Here is a 19346-nt window from a genome sequence, read left to right as displayed (position 1 = left end):
CCTCCTATTAAGACTGTGAGTTCCCTATGAGAGAGGGACTGTGTCTGACATAATTAACTTACATCCACCCCAGTGCTTTGAACAGTGTTCGGCATATAAGTGCTTAGCGAATACAATAATTATTATCAAATGCCCTGTGAACACTCAGTTGGCATTCAATGACTGGGACTTCTGCCTTCTAGTGATGGTGCTCATAGTTACACTGAGTGAATTTTTCAAGCTGAGCCTGCTCATCTGGTCAGGGACTCCCTCTTTGGTCCTACCGTACTTTAGATCCATTGATTTCCATTTCTCCCCATGAGACCCTTGGCCTCCTGGGACCAAGGTGAGGAACACCTCTGCCGTGGAAAGATCGAAGTCCATTTCACTTTAAACATGGAATCCAAATCCTCTCACGGGGAGAATGATTTTCTTCCTTTTCGTTCTTTGGGTCCTGCTGCAGAGAACCAGGACAGTGAGAGGAGCTGCCCCATGAAAGCAGTCATCCAGCGGCATGAGACCCTTTCTTCTTCCAACAGCGGCTTAGCCAGGACTGTGGCCACCCTTTCTGACCTCCACAAGGAAGTCCAGCACGAACTTGAGGCTTTGCGGCTGGAGCATGAAACTCAGAGACTTGTAATGTCTTTTCTCGGGGTGATGGGTAGCTCAGTGAAGGGGTGGTTGATAGCAAGATAGTTAGGGTGGGGAGAAAAAGCCTCACCATCTGTCCATCCCAGCCACAAAACCGACCTTCCTGCAAGGGAGGTCACCCTCCCTGAGGACCCAGGAGCCCAACAGGGAAGAAAAAAGCTGTGCTGAACTGCGAGTCAAAAGGACCTGGGTTCTAGTCCCTGCTCTGCCACTTTTCTGCTGTGTGACCTTGGGAAAGTCACTTCACTTCTGTGTGTCTCAGTTACCTCATCTGTAAAGACAGTGAGCCCCACATGGGAATCACTATTCTAAACGCTGGGTAGATACAAGTTAATCGGGTTGGACACAGTCCCCGTCTCACGTGGGGCTCACAGTCTAAGTAGGAGGGAGTGGGATTCGATCCCTAGTTTACAGATGAGGAAACTGAGGCTCAGAGAAGTTAAGCGACACGCCCAAGTTTACACAGCAGACAACTGCTGCTCAGATACTCGGTAACTACTCCTTCAGTGCTCAGTTAACACTCAATATTACTCCATTTATTTATTATTTATTATTTATTTATTATTTATTTTTACTATTTATTATTTATTTTTATTTATTTATTACTCTATTTATTTATTTATTTTACTCTATTTATTTATTTCACTTGTACATATTTATTCTATTTATTTTATTCTGTTAATATGTTTTGTTTTACTCTCTGACTCCCCCTTCTAGACTGTGAGCCCATGGTTGGGTGGGGACTGTCTCTATATGTTGCCAACTTGTACTTCCCAAGTGCTTAGTACAGTGCTCTGCACACAGTAAGCGCTCAATAAATACAATTGATTGATTGATTGATAGGGACTGGGTCCAACCCAATTAGCTTATATCTACCATAGTGCTTAGTACAGTGCCTGGCATATAGTAAGTGCTTAACAAATACCATTAAAAAGAAAAAACTCTTACTTTGCAAGTGCTGCTTACGGTTTGGGCTGAACAGAGAATCCTGGCTTCTAATATAAACCTAGAGCAGGAGGTTTAGAGTGGCTAAGTAGCCTGGCTTTATTGGTGAGAAGATGATGGCTGCTGTTTGGGAGGAGCTCTGAATCTAAAGGTTTTACAGTGTGAATTCATTCATTCATTTATTCAATCATATTTATTTAGCACTTACTGTGTGCAGAGCACTGTACTAAGTGCTTGGAAAGTACAATTTGGCAACAAATCTGTAAATGCTTAATCTGTAAGTAAAAAGCAGCATGGTCTAGTGGAAATAGCACAAACCTGGGAATCAGAAGGAGCTGGGTTCTAATTCCAGCTCGGCCACTTTTCTGAGGTGTGACCTTGGGCAAGTCACTTAACTTCTCATCACTGTGCCTCAGTTACCTCATCTATAAAGCGGGGATTAAGACTGGGAGCCCTATGTGGGACATGGACTGTGTCCAACCTGATTATCTTATATCTGCCCTAATGCTTAGTATGGTTCTTGGTACACAGTAAGCATTTAACAAATGCCATTAAAAAATAATACTAATAATAATCTGTCAAACCTCTGGGGAACCACTCTTGCATGAAAGAGATTGGGCACAAAGTGGAATTGGGACTGGGGATGCAAGTCTGGGGTTGAATACCCAGGCAGTGCCTTCCACTGGATAGGAGTAATAACTGTGGTATTTGTTAAGTGCTTACTATGTGCAAAGAACTGTACTAAACCCTGGAATTGATATAAAGAAATCATGTCAGACACAATTCCTGCCCCTCCTGGGGTTCTCAGCATTTGAGAGGGAGAAAAACAGGTTTTTATCTCCATTTAAAGGTGAGGAAACTGAAGCACTGAGATGTTAAGTTATTTGCCCAGGGTCACCCAGCAGGTAAATGGCAGAGCCGGGGTGAGAACACAAGTCCCCTGATTCCCAGGCCCATGCTCTCTCCACTACGCTTCGCTGCTTCTTGAGTCCAGCTGGTCCCCCCCCCACCTCAATTTGCAGGGCTGGAAAGGGGTCCAGGCCCACCTATCTCTGTCTCACTCTGGCTCCAGCAGGCCTGGTCAGAGACAGGGACTCCTGGCTGCCTAGTGGGAGGGACAGAGGAGGTGGAGGGGGAATGAGGGGAATGGGGACGGTGGGACAGATCAGCACATGGGTTTGGGAGCCCAAGGGAAGGTGAGACTGGAGTTAAAAACCTGACGGTGGATTACCAACTTTAGACAGAGGACCCACAGTGAGTTTTGGCTAAAGAGACTGCCAACCTGAACCTGGATTCTCTCTACTGTGAAGCTATACCTGCGTGGCAAATTGACTTCTAGAATCGTTCATTGAGTAGCCAGGAAGCCATTCCGGTCCTGGAAGTGACTGTATTCCTAAAATCACTGAAATAGTCAGCTTCCTCCTAGGCTAGCTGAATGTCCCCATGGGGCTGTCGGGAAAATGAAGGTCTAGATGGGTGGAGAAAACCACCAGAAACCAGAAGCTGAACTCTCACTGATTGGCACTGTCCATCCTAGCAGTCAAATGGCCTGGGAAGTGAATATCTTCTCATTTGCTTAACCCAGGTCTTGACTAGTGAACTCTCCCAGCTGCAAAGAGAGAGGGACAACATGAAGGAGAAAAACAAGGAGCTGGAGTTGAATATTGATCATAACCAAGGTCACTTCAGATTTCAAGTAAGTCCTGGGTGCTGAGTTTGCTCTATTTCCTCCTTGAAAAACCAAAAGGAACTCAGCTCGGAGTTCAACAAGAAAGGGTCCGGGCACTTGGAACAGAAGCTCCCTAAGGATGGACTGTGATTCCAAGAGAGCCCTTCTCAGGTACTTGTATTTTCCCCGGACGTGATCATCTGGGGGAAACTTAATAACTTAGTTCCGGAACCCGGTAACCAAAATAGAAGCAACAGGGCCTAACGGAAAGAATATGGGCTTGGGAGTCAGAGGACTGGGATTCTAACCCTGACTCTGCTACTCATCTACTGTGTGACCTTGGACAAGTCACTTAATTTATACATACCTCAATATTCTCATCAGTAAAGTGGGGATTAAATTCTAATCCCTTCTACTTAGACTGGGAGCCCATATGGACTGGATCCAAACTGATTATTTTATATCTACTCCAGTGCTAGCTACTCCAGTGCTTAGTACAGTGCTTGGCACATAGTAAGCACTTAGCAAGTACCATAAAAAAAGTTTGACCTGAAGACTGGAATTAAGTTTTAGAGAAGCAGCATGGCATTCTGGGAAGAGCATGGGCCCAGGAATCAGAGTACCTGGGTTCTAATTCTGGCTCTTCATTTGCCTGTTGTGTGACTTTGGACAAGTCACTTAACTTTTCTGTACCTCAGTTTCCCCATCTGTAAAATAGGGATTCCAAACCTGTTCTCTCTCTCTTTGCTAGACTATAAGCCCCGTGTAGGACAGGGACTGTGTCTGACCTGACTAACTTGTATGTACCCTAGTGCTTAGTCCAGTGGCATTTGTTAAGTGCTTACTATGTGCCAAGCACTGTTCTAAGCACTGGGGTAGATACAAGGTAATCAGGTTAGATACAGTAGATGTCTCACATGGGGCTATTTGACTTGCTTGGATCATAATGAGTTCTTACCATATACCATAATTATTATTAGTATTAGTTTTATTCCAGCTGCCTCCTTGGGATACTCATCGGTAAAGAGGTCACAGGAGGAGTAACTGCCCCTCCCTGATGTGTTATGGAGTCCAGTTTCATCATTGGGGATCCATGGGCTGCTGGTGGTCCTATGGAATGTGAGCCCACTGTTGGGTAGGGACTGTCTCTATATGTTGCCAATTTGTACTTCCCAAGCGCTTAGTACAGTGCTCTGCACACAGTAAGCGCTCAATAAATGCGATTGATGATGATGATGATGGATGGAATCGGGGGCTGTCGGTTGGTTCAGTCACACCAATAATGGTCCTGCTGTGATCCCAGTTTGGGGCCTGTGCCATTGGCCACGAGGCAAACCAGCCTCCTCAAGCGGTGGCATCCTTGACTGAGTCAGCCTGAGGGCAGGGGTCTGGATTAGTTGATCTCCTAAAGTTCTTTCCAGGTTTCTCCATCTAAAATTGTCAGTAAGCCATTCAGAGGTTAGAAAACAACCTACCCTTAATCCTGTGAGCCAGTAGCAGGAAGCTATAGACTAGAAAGGGTAGGTTTCTTTGCTGAAATAGGTATCTGAGCGCTGTCACCATGGCCCAGTGGAAAAAGCACGGGCCTGGGTGGCAGAGGACTTGGGTTCTAATCCCAGCTCTGCCACTTACCAGCCGTGTGTTCTTGAACAAGTCACTTAATTTCTCTATGGCTCAGATTCCTCATCTGTAAAACTGGGATTCAATACCTCTACTCCCTCCTACTTACATTGTGAGCTCCATGTGTGGCAGGCGCTGTGTTCAACCTGATTATCTTGCACGTACCCCAGTACTTGGCACATAGTATGGCCTAGTAGGAAGAGCACAGGCCTAGGAGTCAGAAGGTCAAGGGTTCTAATCCCGGCTCTGCCACCTGTCTGCTGTGTGACCTTGAGCAAGTCACTTCACTTCTCTGGGCCTCAGTTAATCTCATCTGTAAAATGGGGGGTTGAGACTGTGAGCCCTGTGTGGGACTGGGACTGTATCCAACCCGATTTGCTTGGATCCACCCCAGAGCTTAGTACAGTGCCTGACACTTAGTAAGTGCTTAACAAATACCACAATTATTATTATTATAGTAAACACTTGACAGATATTACAATTATTCCCCTCTAGGCTGTGAGCTCCTTTTTTATGGTATTTGTTAACACTCACTATGTGCCAGGTACTGTACTATGCACTTGGATAGATACAAGCTAATTGGGGTGGACACAGTTCCTATGTCACATGGGGCTCAGAGTCTTAGTCCCCATTTTACAGATGACGTAACTGAGGCACAGAGAAGTGAAATGATTTGCCAGGGTAACATAAACAGATAAGGTGCAAAACCAGGATTATAACCCAGATCCTCTGACTACCAGACTAGACTTCGCCGCTTCTTCCTGTGGGCAGGGAACATGTCTGCCAACGCTGTTATATCGTACCCTCTAAAGCACTTTGTGCTCTGTGCACAGTAAGCATTCAATATCAATCCATCGATCGTATTTATCGAGTGCTTACTGCATGCAGAGCACTGTACTAAGCACTTGGGAAAGTACAATATAACAGAGGTGGTAGATGTAATAAGTATGATTGATTGATTGATCAACTTGTGGGCCTCTGTGGCACATGCCAGTACCCCAAGTTATGTGATTTTCAGAAAGCTTCCCCCATGCAGCCATCTAAGGGGGTTCTAGAGAAGTGAGGCGATTGCTCCCCAACTACACATTAGTCAAAGCTGTTATTCTTGTGATTTTTTTTAGAGGTTTCTCTTTTAGGACAATCTCGGAACGGTCTCTCCCTTTTCAGGCCCGCGCTCTTGTGCCGGAGGCCACTGGGAGCCCTAATGTTCCACCTCTGCTTTCAGAGTGGGGAACGAAGCAGCATGCTGTTAGCCATCACGGACCTGGCCGAGCGGTGTTATGTGGAGCGCTACGGCCCTCTGCAGGGAATGGGACTACTCTCCAAACTGGATATGATTCAAGTGAGTGGCCATCGCCAAAAGAATATGAGGGTGTGACAAGACCCTGAATACAAGGCCTCCCCTCTGGGGAATCCGCACTCGGGGAACTAGGGATACTGCCGGATTTGGTGGCCCCTCGAAGGTATGGGGCCTCTCCTGACCAGACCTGACTTAAGTGCTTAGTACAGTGCTCTGCACATAGAAAGAACTGAATAAATACACTTGAATGAGTGAATGAATAAATAAATACTACTGACTGACTGACTTCTCTCCTCTAATGCTAACCTTCTCACTGTACCTCAGTCTTGTCTATCTAGCCGTCAATCTCTTGCCCACATCCTGTCTCTAGCCTAGAACATTCTCTCTCTTCGTATTCAACAATTATTCTTCTCCATTTCAGAAGCTTATTGAAGGCATCTCACCTCTAAGAGGCCTTTCCTGGCTAAGCCTTCTTTTCCTCTTCTCCCACTCCCTCTGCGTCATCCTGACTTGCTTCCTTTATTCATCCCCCTCCCAACCCCACAGTACTTATGTACATATCTGTAATTTATTTATTTATATTTATGGCTTTCTCCCCCTCTAGATTCTAAGATCATTGTGGGCAGGGAATGTGTCTGTTATAGAGTTATATTGTACTTTCCCAAAGTGAGAGCTCACCTCCTCCAGGAGGCCTTCCCAGACTGAGCCCCCTCCTTCCTCTTCCCCTCCTCCCCCTCCCCATCCCCCCCACCTTACCTCCTTCCCCTCCCCACAGCAACTGTATATATGTATATACGTTTGTACGTATTTATTACTCTATTTTATTTGTACATGTTTATTCTATTTATTTTATTAATATGTTTTGTTCTCTGTCTCCCCCTTCTAGACTGTGAGCCCACTGTTGGGTAGGGACCGTCTCTATATATACTTCCCAAGCGCTTAGTACAGTGCTCTGCACACAGTAAGTGCTCAATAAATACGATTGAATGAATGAATACAGCAAGTGCTCAATAAATATGATTGACTGACTGACTAACTGACTTAATCCGGTTAAGAGGCCTTAGCCAGGGCTAGGAAAACCTTTGTGGGAGTCAGGTTCCCCCCAGGGCTTCTCTAGCTTTCTCCTTGACCCTGACTGCTGCTACCCTAGCCCTCTACGTCCACTCCCTCCTCTTAAGTTCCCTCTCCTCATCTCCTCCTGGCTTATTTTCCCCCACCACCTCCTCCATTTCCTTCCCCTCTCCTGTTGCCTCCCCTCTCCACTGCCCCTAGGGTGGCCATCCTCTTTAATCCCGGGCTGCCTCCCATTTGCCTTCCTTCTGAGTTCCATCCATCCATGGCCGTAGCATCATTCAGGGTAGCGCTGCCACTGCCATTTTTGACCCCGAGTATCCTGTTGCCTCATCCTGCCACTGGCATTTTCGTATCCCAGAGGGAGTTGGAAGAGGGCAGAGTCACATCCCGGGACTTCGGCCAGGGTGGGCTCACCCTTGCTTCCATTCTCTGCAGGGCCCAGAAGAGGCCATCAACTACACATGCCCAGATCTGTGGAAATGGAGCACTGTCAGCACTGAATGTTGGGGGTCATCTACTTGCAGATAAGGCAGTAGAGACCTCGTTTCCCTTCTACCAGGAAACTTAGAAGCAGCGTAGCCTAGTGGATACAGCACAGGCCTGGGAGTCGGAGGACCTGGGTTCTAATCCTGGCTCTGCCACCTGTCTGCTCTGTGACTTTGGAAAAGTTGCTTAACTTCTCTGGGCCCCAGTTACCTCATCTGTAAAATGGGGAATTAAGACTGTGACCCCCATGTGGGACAGGGACTCTGTTCAACCTGATTAGCTTGTATCTACCCCAGCTCTTAGAACAGTGCTTGACATATAGTAAGCGCTTAACAAATACCATAAGAAACTTAAATTATGTTGTCCTGCAAGTACCTAGTGCAGTGCTCTGAACCCAGTTGATTAGGTAGCCACTGTCCCGACGAGATTAGATTTAGAAACTACTACCAGCTTGGGGGAAGGTCAAAGAAATAGTGCCTGCTGGTGGGTTATAAATTGTCCTGTAAATTGCACTTAATAATAATAATAATAGTAATGGTTTTTTAACTGCTTACTATGTAGCAGGCACTATAATAATAATAATAATAATAATGGTATTTGTTAAGCGCTTACTATGTGCAAAGCACTGTTCTAAGCACTGGGAAAGTTACAAGTTGATTAGGCTGTCCCACGGGGGCTCACAGTTTTAATCCCCATTTTACAGATGAGGTAACTGAGGCACAGAGAAGTGAAGTGGCTCGCCCAAAGTCACACAGCTGACAGTTGGCGGAGCCTGGATTTGAACCCATGACCTCGGACTCCAAAGCCCGGGCTCTTTCCACTGAGCCACGCTGCTATAGTAAGTGTTGGGGTGGATACAAGTAAATTGAGCTGGACACAGTCCCTGTCCCATGTGAGACTCACAGTCTCCATCCCCATTTTACAGATGAGGTAACTGAGACTTCTTACCTCAACTCCCTTGCCCTCCACATGCGACTCCTCATCTCTTCCTCTATCATTTTACTATCATTTTACTCATATTACTACTATTATTTTACTCTCTCCCTCTCTGTGCCCCTACAACAATATCATATCCCTCTTCTTTCCAGGGCTCTTTTACTGTTTCCCTCGGGAATCAAGAGTCACGTGGCTGACAAACTGGAAACACATCTACCGTTGTCCTTGAATCCCTGACATTTCATGAGCAGGGGTTGGACGGGAGAGAATCTTGAAGGTTAGCAGGAGAAAAATAACTATTCACCATGTGCTGCTGAAAAGACCAAAAGGTTTCTCCCTCAGCTCTCCTCAGGGATCGGTTTGGGCATTCTATCTTCCCCTATTGAGTGGATGACAAGTGATGTTTTGTAGCCCAGTAAACCAAGGAGCAGAGTGATAGGCCAGAAACAGTAAGTTAGTTTGGAAGTTCTATTTTCTACACTTTTTCAAACTTTTTTTTAGAGTTCAGGACACGGGGGTATTTTGAATGTGGTTCTTAAATCTAGCACAATTACTGTCTATAAATATAGGCAGATGCAGGAAGAAATGAGCCAAGGAGGTGTCTCTTGTTCCTCCTAGGAATTCATGATAGAAAAAATGGAGATTGAAAAATTAGCCACTCAGCCCGGGAGATGTGGGACCCCACGACCGAGACCTAGAGGATCACCAAGGTGGCAGAAAGTGGGCCTGGAGAGAGAGAAGCAGCGAAGTGATGGATCCCGCAGACGGAAATCCTCCCCCTTCAAGATGAAGGCTGGCCTTGAGTTTCCCACTTCGCCGTCTCCAAATTGACTCGACTGTTGAAAATGGCAGAAGCCAATGGGACCCTGAATAGAGCACGAGCCTGGGTGTCAGAAGGATCTGTGTTCTAATTCTGACTCCATCATGTGTCTGCTGCGTGACCTTGGGCAAGTCACTTAACTTGTGTATGCCTCAATTCCCTCATCTGCAAAATGGGGATTAAGACTGGGAGCCCCATGTGGGACAGGGACTGTGTCCCAGCTGATTTGCTTGTATCCACCCCAGTGCCTGGAACACATAGTAAGCACTTAATAAATACCACAATTATTATTATTATTACCTAGAGCCTAACATGGTGGTGCCTCACCCCTTCTGCTTATCTCTTCTGTCAATTAATCAATAGTATCTACTGAACGTTCACTACAGCTGAGACCATCGAAGCTCACTGGGGTCAACGGTAGAGTAGACAACAGGTGGTCGATTAGGGTGTAGAAAGGCAAAATGCATCTGTCCAATTTAGGCCCAACTAACTCTATCCTGCAGTGAAACTCCATCCTCCTCCAATCCCATTTCTTGCATGAAACCTTCCCAGATCCTGTCACCCTTCCCAGCCCACACAGCCCTCATGGGAATATCTGAAACCCCGCTCATATATTTTAGGTGGCACGCCCAAACTAGACTGTAAAAGTCTAGACTGTGAGCTCACTGTGGCAGGGAATGTATCTGTTATATTATTATATTGTACACTCTCAAGTGCTTGGTACAGTGCTCTGCACATGCAGCATGGCCTAGTGGATAAAGCATGGGCCTGGACTCTAATCCCAGCTCTGCCACTTGTCTGTTGTGTGACCTTGGACAAGTCACTTAACTTCTCTGTGCCTCAGTTACCTCAGTTGCAAAATAGAGATTAAATCTGTGAGCCCCATGTGGTGAAAGGGACTGTGTTCACCTGGATTTGCTTGTATCCACCCCAGCACTTAGTACAGTGTCTGGCACATAATAAGTGCTTAACGAATGTCACAATGTCATGCTGAGAAGCAGCGTGGCTCAGTGGAAAGAGCATGGGCTTGGGAGTCAGAGGTCATGGGTTCTAAGCCCAGCTCCCCCACACATCTGCTGTGTGACCTTGGGCAAGTCACTTAACTCCTCCGAGCCTCAGTTACCTCATCTGCAAAATGGGGATTAAGACTGTGAGCCCCACGTGGGACAATGTGATCACCTTGTATCCCCCCCCAGCACTTAGAACAGTGCTTTGCACATAGTAAGTGCTTAACAAATGCCATCAAAAATTATTATTATTATTGCAATAGTGCTCAATAAATAAGATCAACTGACTGACGTCAGTCCCTCTGCCTCCCTCTCCCGCTGATCCATAAGCTCTGGGAGGACAGACACCCAGTTTCAGACTTTTCTCATTGTTCCCTTCGGCTCAGGGGACCGGGTGTCGCTCTGAGTAGCAGCTCAATAAATACTTCCACTGGGACGAAAAATCCCATTGACTGAGCCTTTCCATAGGAATGTCCCACAGTGTAGCCTCCTCGCAGATCCGATCTACCTGCAGAATAGGTATAAGAGTGGAGGCCTACCTGAGCAGAAGTGACGGGGCAGTGGGCGAATTGTTGCTTCACAATGCTGGATTGCGAGGCCCGGCTGCTCTTATTTCCAGAGACAGCGGAGCAGTGGTGGCCACGAAGTTTGTTGTTATGGACACCGAGGATGGGGAGGTTGAGATTTTGACAGATGTGTGCAAGATTGGGAATGTCAGATTTGGTCATGGGGATTCCCCTTTTCCAAACCGTGTCCAGCGAGAGTCGACGTCATGAGGTCCTTTTCTCCTCTATTCCACCTACCTTGAATTCCCCTTGCCCTTCCTGAGTTCCCTTTCACTCTCTCTCCCTCCGTCCATCCCCGAAGCCAGCACTAGTTCCAGGACATTCTGTCCGTTTTCTCTCCGCTCTCTCTCCTCTGATGCCACTCCCGGGGGCCTGGCTTCCTATACGGCTGAAAGTCTATGAGAACTGAGCAGAGAGAGGGCTCCTCCCAAGTTCAGCCTGCAGCTGGAATGAAGAGTCTGGGAGGCAGCAAAATTGGAGAACTACCCTCCTCTTCTTCTGGCCAAAACCTCTCCCAGGGCCTCTGTAGACCCCAGATCTGCTTCGCTTAGAGTACGTTTGGGCTTGGGGGGTTCAATTTCTCCGGACACAGAACAAGCTGAGAAATCCACCCATCGCTCTGAACTTCCCAAGGATATACCTTGGGCAACTGAGGCACAGAGTAGTGAAGTGAATTGTCCAAGGTCACACAGCGGACAAGTGGCAGAGCCGGCATTAGAATACAAGACCTTCTGACTCCTAGGCCCGTGCTCTACCCACTAGGCCACACTGCTTCTCTTTGATTGATTTGTGATTGATTTATGTTAATCTGGGAGTTGCAGCGGCCCTTACCTTCTTCTCTCCTCCCGGGTGAGGCGGGAAGTTGTAAAGAGTATCAACGCTGGCCAGGGTTAGAAGTTGACGGTCGATTCATCCTGTGAACCGGTGGCCACACGTATAAATGAGTCTTTCTCACTGGTCCCTTGAATGGAAGTCAGCTCCGCTACTACGATGACTTTCTAATCAATCGATTTTATTTATTGAGCACTTACTGTGCACAGAGCACTGTATTAAGCACTTGGGAGAGTACACTATAACAGAGTTAGTAGATACATTTCCTGCTCACAACGAGCTTACAGTTTGGCGGGTGGTGTGATTCCCCTGGACTTACAAAACAGCTTGAAGTCTCTACCTGGAACCTTTCTCATTCTTTTCCATTTGATGGACTGGGTGGTGTTTTTGACATGGGCTATTGATAGTAGTAATAACAATTGTGATTTCTGTTCAACACTTACTGTGTGGCCTCTCAGGGTCGCACCTGGAGAGTTTCCAGTACTTCACCAGTCTCAACTATGGGAGGGAGAGTCAAGCAGAGGCATATCCATTCCATTCCTAGCTTGGCCAGTGGCTAGCGAGCGGAAGGCAATCTGCTACAAGTCAAAACTCATCTGTGCTGGGCAGCAGCGGCATGGGAGAGAGTTGAGGGTTGACATTCAGGTTTACTGCATGAAAGAAGGCAATGGTAAACCACTTCCATGTTTTTACCAAGAAAACTCTTGGTAAAACCTTCAGATTGCAGATGGAGGCGAGGCGTTCTGGGAGAGAAGTGTCCATGGCGTCGTTATGGGTCTGACACGACTGGACAGCATAAGACAACAAAAACAACAACTTACTATGTGCCAAGTACTATACTAAGCACTGGGATAGATACAAGAATATCAGGTTGGACACAGTCCCCGTCTCATCTGGGGCTCACAGTCTAAGTACAAGGGAGACTGGGTATTGAGTCTCCATTTCACAGATGGGAAAACTGAGGCCCAGAGACATTCAGTGACTTTTCCAGAGTCAAACAGCACACAACTGGTGGACACAGGATTTGAACTCAGGTCCTCTGGCTCCCAGTCTTGTGTTCTTTCTACTAAGAGCTAAAATAAAGTTAAAGCCTTCAGGCAAATGTCCACTTGCTTATTGAATTAGCGTCTCCTGGATCCATTAACTGTGAGCTCATTGTGGGCAGGGAATGTCACTGTTTATTGTTGTATTGTGCTATTCCAAGCGCTTGGTACAAGTCCTCTGCCCACGTAAGTGCTCAATAAATATGACTGAATGAATGAATTGCGCGTATGAGAGATTGTTCTGACTGAGCTTAAACAGTAGGGGAATTTGCTAGAAGGGAACTGATCTCTCCGGATTATGCTTCTTCGATGGCTGCAAAAGAATGGTGTCTCTCCCCATCCAGCAATGGCCTTCACAGGTTCCCAGGAAGGTTTATTTGGAAAAGATAACTATCTCCTCCTCTCCAGTTTTACATCAATCCTCCAGGGGCCCGGGGAATTCTTGGGCTGCTGCCCTTTGTTTGCTTTGGCAACTAAAAGAATGTTGTAGAGCAGGAGGGGAAGTTTGAGTTTAAGGCCACAGAGCAATTGAACCATTTTAAACCTATCTATCCACATCTCCTCTAGGCCTCGAGGCCTTAGAGCAGAAGAATATTCAAAAGAGGATGATGGATGGGACTGGGAACCGAATTGAATCTGTGCAGGATGACACACTTAAAGGGATGCCTTACAGAAAGGCATGCTTTATTTAAACAGGGCTCACCTGGGCTGTGCCAGTCCTTGGATCAATCAGGCAGTTTATCTAGGGCAAGGCTGAAGAATGGCGTGGTCCCAATGGAAAGAGCACTAGAGACTGAGGAGGTCAGGAGGCCTGACTTCTGATCCAGGCTCCCCCACTTCCCTGCTGAGTGACCTCAATCAAGTCTCTTAATGTCTCTGTTCCTCAGTTTCCTCCTCTGTAAAATGGGGATTCTACACCTGTCCTCCATCCCCTCAGACCGCGAGACAACAGGTAAAAAAAATAAAAAAAAAAAACCCCACTGGATTTGTGGCACATCTCAAGCACTGTAAAAAAAATTCAAGAAAAACACAAATGAAAGATAATAGTAGTAATAACGATAACATTTGTTATGTGTTTACTGTGTGTCAGGCACGGTTCTAAGTGCTGGAGTGGAAACAAGCGAATCAGATTGGACACAGTCCCTGTCCCACATGGGGTTCAAAGTCCTAATCCCCATTTTACAGATGAGGTAAATAAGACCCAGAGACTTGCTCAAGGTCACACAGCAGACAAGGGACAGAGTCGAGATTAGAACCTAGGGCCTTCTGACTTCCAGCCCCATGCTCTATCTACAAGACCAAACTTCTCAGGGAGCATGTACATGGAAACCAAACCCCTCTGTGATTCAAAAGATGCTGATCAAACTGCTTGTCTTTGATTCAATTCCTGAAGGGTCCTGGATATTAGAGACAGGCCACGGAGGAAGAAGGACCTTGGTCAAATATTACCAGACGGTGCTGACCTCTTCCTCTATAAGAATAATAATAATAATAATGACATTTGTTAAGCGCTTACTATGTGCAGAGCACTGTTCTAAGCGCTGGAGGTGGATACAAGGTGATCAAGTTGTCCCGCATGGGGCTCACAGTCTTAATCCCCATTTTACAGATGAGGTAACTGAGGCTCAGAGAAGTTAAGTGACTTGTCCAAGGTCACACAGCAGGCATGTGGCGGAGCCGGGATTCAAACCCATGACCTCTGACTCCAAAGCCTGGGCTCTTTCCACTGAGCCACACTGCTTCTCTATGGCACCCAGGACTCAGAGCAGCATGATCAAGGTCCATGTGGCATCCCTCCACAGGGTCCATCCGGAGAAGCAGCGTGGCTCAGTGGAAAGAGCACGGGCTTGGGAGTCAGAGGTCATGGGTTCTAATCCTGGCTCTGCCACTTGTCAGCTGTGTGACTTTGGGCAAGTCACTTCACTCTCTGTGCCTTGGTTACCTCATCTGGAAAATGGGGATTAAGACTGTGAGCCCCACGTGGGATGTGATTACCTTGTATCCCCCCAGCGCTTAGAACAGTGCTTTGCACACAGTAAGCGCTTAACAAATGCCATTATTATTATCCCTCCCCTCACCCCACAAATGGGTCAGCAGCTAGAGTTGCACCCCATGACCTCTGGACATTTGATATTTGCAGCACCCTCAACTTCATAGCACTAATGTACATATCTTTAAATTAGATACTATAAATTTTTTGATTTATATAAAAATCTGTCTCCCCTTTTAAACTCAAAGCTCACTGTGGCCAGGGAACACGACTGCCGACTCTCTTGTACTGTACTTTCCCAAGCCCTTTAGTACAATGCTCTGCTCATAGTACCTGCTCAATAAATACCATTGATGATGATGATGGTGATGATGATGAATCACCTGCTGCGTCTTGATGCTCAGGGAATAATAACAGGGAGAGCCCCTTTACCAGTTTTGAATCGAGAGGGCGAAAGTCTGCCCATCAGGTCTGTTTTTGCCATGAAACTGGAAGTTGGGGTCCCCATAAAATGGGAGATTTTATGAGGCCACAGTTGGGTCCCACAGGCTCAGCCCTGAATTGGCAACACTTGCATGTACTGATATGTATGGATTAGCTCATCTTCAGAGACGAGCTCTCTCCTATTCTCCTGAGGTGAGTCATAGATTGGTCCAGACAAGTAGATCACAGTCCTGAATTCAATGCTTGAGTTTGTGCCTGCGGAGGAGTCCGGGTGAGTGGTAAGTACTGGTTAGTACTGGGTGTGGTAAGTACTCAAGAGGCCGGCCGGCCGGGTTGAGTAAGGAGGCTGGCCTCTTTGATCCACTTTGGTCAACAACTCTTTGTGATGACTAAGTAGGGGGACAGGAGCAGCATCATAGCATTCTGGGGCCGCCTGAAGCTAAATTTGGAGTCCCTGGGCCTTCCCCGCTCCCGCGCCCAAACACAGGGGAGTCAGAGGGGATGTCCTCAGTCTTTGCTTTGGAGATGGATCCATCTTCACGTCGAGTCTGGTTAGAGAGAAACCCTCTCCGTTGATAATTGAAACAAGCCCATCTATTCCTCTCAGCACTGAACGCAAAATCCTATCGTAAATGTCTCCACCAGCTGCTTACCTGCTCTCTCCTCCCATTTCAGTCCAGCTCACTCTTTCCCCCTCCCAAGCTGACGTTTTGTACCTTATTTTAGACTCCTGGGGTCTGACCCACTGAGCCTGCCCTTCCCTTCCACTGAGGGCCCCCCCATCAAAGGCACCCAGATCACATCCCTCCCAACCTTTGTTGCCAGTTGGCGTGGAGTGATCAGAGTGGTATCTATCCCCTGCATCACCTAAGATGCCCATCCGTGACATACCATGGCCAAAGAGGGGAAATTTGAGGAAAGAAAAGCAAGGCACGATGAAATTGTAAGAAAAAGATAAACTGGAAAATAAACCCGGGGTAAATCACCAATCAATCAATCAATCGTATTTATTGAGCGCTTACTGTGTGCAGAGCACTGTACCATGTGCTTGGGAAGTACAAGTTGGCAACATATAGAGACGGTCCTTACCCAACAGTGGGCTCACAGTCTAGAAGGGGGAGACAGAGAACAAAACCAAACATATTAACAAAATAAAATAAATAGAATAGATATGTGCAAGTAAAATAAATAGAGTAATAAATATGTACAGGTGGTAATAATAGGAGTAGTAGTGGCAATAATAGAATTTATGAAGTAGTTAGTGTGTATGGGGCACTGTAGTAAGCGCTGGGCGAGAATACGCGGTTGGAAATTAGATTGAGTCCCTGACATTTGGAGGTTTCAAAAACGCAATGGCTCAGTGGAAAGAGCCCGGGCTTGGGAGTCAGAGGTCATGGGTTCTAATCCCGGCTCCGCCACTTGCCAGCTGTGTGACTTTGACCAAGTCACTTAACTTCTCTGGGCCTCAATTACCTCATCTGTAAAATGGGGATTAAGACTGTGAGCCCCACATGGTACAACCTGATTACCTTGTAACCCCCAGTGTTTAGAACAGTGCTTGGCACATAGTAAGCACTTAACAAATATCATCATCATTATTATTATAAAGGGGCAGAGAAGGAAAAGCTATCCGATTCCTCTGTACTGTAAACTCATTTTAACTCTATTTTTTTTTTTAACCATCTGCTGTGTGACCTTGGGCAAGTCGCTTAACTTCCCTGTCTCAGTTACCTAATCTGTAAAATGGGGATTAAAACTGCGCCCCATGTGGGACATGGACTGTGTTCAATTTGATTAGCCTGTACCTACCCTAAAGCGCAGTGCACTGCCTGTCATATAGTAAGCGTTTAACAAATATCATTCAAAAAGAGGATTCAACACAGTGCCCTTTGCACAGTAAGATATCAGGAAATGCCACGGATGGATTGTGCAATATCCATTCATTTATTCAATCGTATTTATTGAGCGCTTACTGTGTGCAGAGCACTGTACTAAGTGCTTGGGAAGTACAAGTTGGCAAAACATAGAGACGGTCCCTACCCAACAGCGGGCTCACAGTCTAGAAAGGGGAGACAGACAACAAAACAAAACATATTAACAAAATAAAATAAATAGAATAAATATGTACAAATAAAATAAATAAATGAATAGGGTAATAAATACGTACAAAGAGAAGCAGCATGGCTCAGTGGAAAGAGCTCAGGCTTTGGAGCCACACGTCATGGGTTCAAGTCCCATGACTTTAGGAGGCCTTTCCAGACTGAGCCCCTTCCTTCCTCTCCCCCTCGTCCCCCTCTCCATCCCCCCCATCTTACCTCCTTCTCTTCCCCACAGCACCTGTATATATGTATATATGTTTGTACATATTTTTTACTCTATTTATTTATTTATTTTATTTGTACATATCTATTCTATTTATTTTATTTTGTTAGTATGTTTGGTTTTGTTCTCTGTCTCCCCCTTTTAGACTGTGAGCCCACTGTTGGGTAGGGACTGTCTCTATATGTTGCCAATTTGTACTTCCCAAGCGCTTAGTACAGTGCTCTGCACATAGTAAGCGCTCAATAAATACGATTGATGATGATGAAGTCCCGGCTCCTCCAATTGTCAGCTGTGTGACTTTGAGCAAGTCACATTACTTCTCTGTGCCTCAGTTACCTCATCTGTAAAATGGGGATTAAGACTGTGAGCCCCCCTGTTGGACAATCTGATCACCTTGTAACCTCCCCAGTGCTTAGAACATATTTGTTTGTACATATTTGTTTGTACATACAAACATGTTTGTACATCTTTATTACTCTATTTATTTTACTTGTACATATCTATTCTACTTATTTTATTTTGTTAATATGTTTGGTTTTGTGCTCTGTCTCCTCCTTCCAGACTATGAGCCCACTGTTGGGTAGGGACTGTCTCTAAATGTTGCCAACTTGTACTTCCCAAGCTCTTAGTACAGTGCTCTGTGCACAGTAAGTGCTCAATAAATACGATTGATTGATTGATTGAACAGTGCTTTGCACATAGTAAGTGCTTAATAAATGCCATTATTATCATTATTATATATAGTGAGCCCACTGTTGGGTAGGGACTGTCTCTATATGTTGCCAACTTGTACTTCCCAAGCGCTTAGTACAGTGCTCTGCACACAGTAAGCGCTCAATAAATACGATTGCTTGCTTGCTTGATTGATTGATTAGAACAGTGCTCTGCACATAGTAAGCGCTTAATAAATGTCATTATTATTATTATTATATATAGTGAGCCCACTGTTGGGTAGGGACCATCTCTATATGTTGCCAACTTGTACTTCCCAAGTGCTTAGTACAGTGTTCTGCACACAGTAAGCGCTCAATAAATACTATTGCTTGCTTGCTTGATTGATTAGAACAGTGCTTTGCACATAGTAAGCGCTTAATAAATGCCATTATTATTATTATTATTATATATAGTGAGCCCACTGTTGGGTAGGGACCGTCTCTATGTGTTGCCAACTTGGACTTCCCAAGCGCTTAGTACAGCGCTCTGCACACAGTAAGCGCTCAATAAATACGATTGAATGAATATATGAATATACAGGAAATAGGAAATCATATCCCGTCTCCCACACCAGAGCAGCCCTTACTTTTATAAAGTTGTTTGGGACGCCTTTATTGGCTAGGACGGACAGTTGAGGGCCCTTTAAATCACACTGGCTAGGACGAACCGATGAGTGCTCATTAAATTTGTACATATTTATTACTCTATTTATTTATTTATTTTATTTGTACATATCTATTCTATTTATTTTATTTTGTTAGTATGTTTGGTTTTGTTCTCTGTCTCCCCCTTTCAGACTGTGAGCCCACTGTTGGGTAGGGACCGTCTCTATATGTTGCCAGCTTGTACTTCCCAAGCGCTTAGTACAGTGCTCTGCACATAGTAAGCGCTCAATAAATACGATTGATGATGATTAACACGGCGGAGGGCGTCATCTAACAATCAAATA

The 19346-nt window shown here is 45.8% G+C and overlaps 1 protein-coding gene and 1 non-coding gene across 2 annotated transcripts in view; both read left to right on the top strand.

The window, feature by feature from the left end:
• The window catches only part of CCDC197 (coiled-coil domain containing 197), a 41605-nt gene extending 32067 nt beyond the window's left edge, over positions 1-9538 (top strand). The window contains 4 exon segments of the mRNA XM_038746049.1: positions 443-615; positions 3161-3271; positions 6090-6206; positions 9279-9538. Of these exon segments, the coding sequence (XP_038601977.1) occupies positions 443-615; positions 3161-3271; positions 6090-6206; positions 9279-9491 (614 nt within the window). The 3' untranslated portion in view covers positions 9492-9538.
• A 2794-nt stretch (positions 9539-12332) lies between these two features.
• Positions 12333-12470, top strand: LOC119938025. Its single transcript, XR_005454328.1, has one exon. It is a non-coding gene; the product is annotated as a small nucleolar RNA SNORA7 (small nucleolar RNA).
• The last annotated feature ends 6876 nt before the right edge of the window (positions 12471-19346 follow it).

This window comes from Tachyglossus aculeatus, chromosome 1, assembly GCF_015852505.1.
Source record: "Tachyglossus aculeatus isolate mTacAcu1 chromosome 1, mTacAcu1.pri, whole genome shotgun sequence".
Lineage (NCBI taxonomy): Eukaryota > Metazoa > Chordata > Mammalia > Monotremata > Tachyglossidae > Tachyglossus > Tachyglossus aculeatus.
This window is presented reverse-complemented; position numbering and strand designations above follow the sequence as displayed.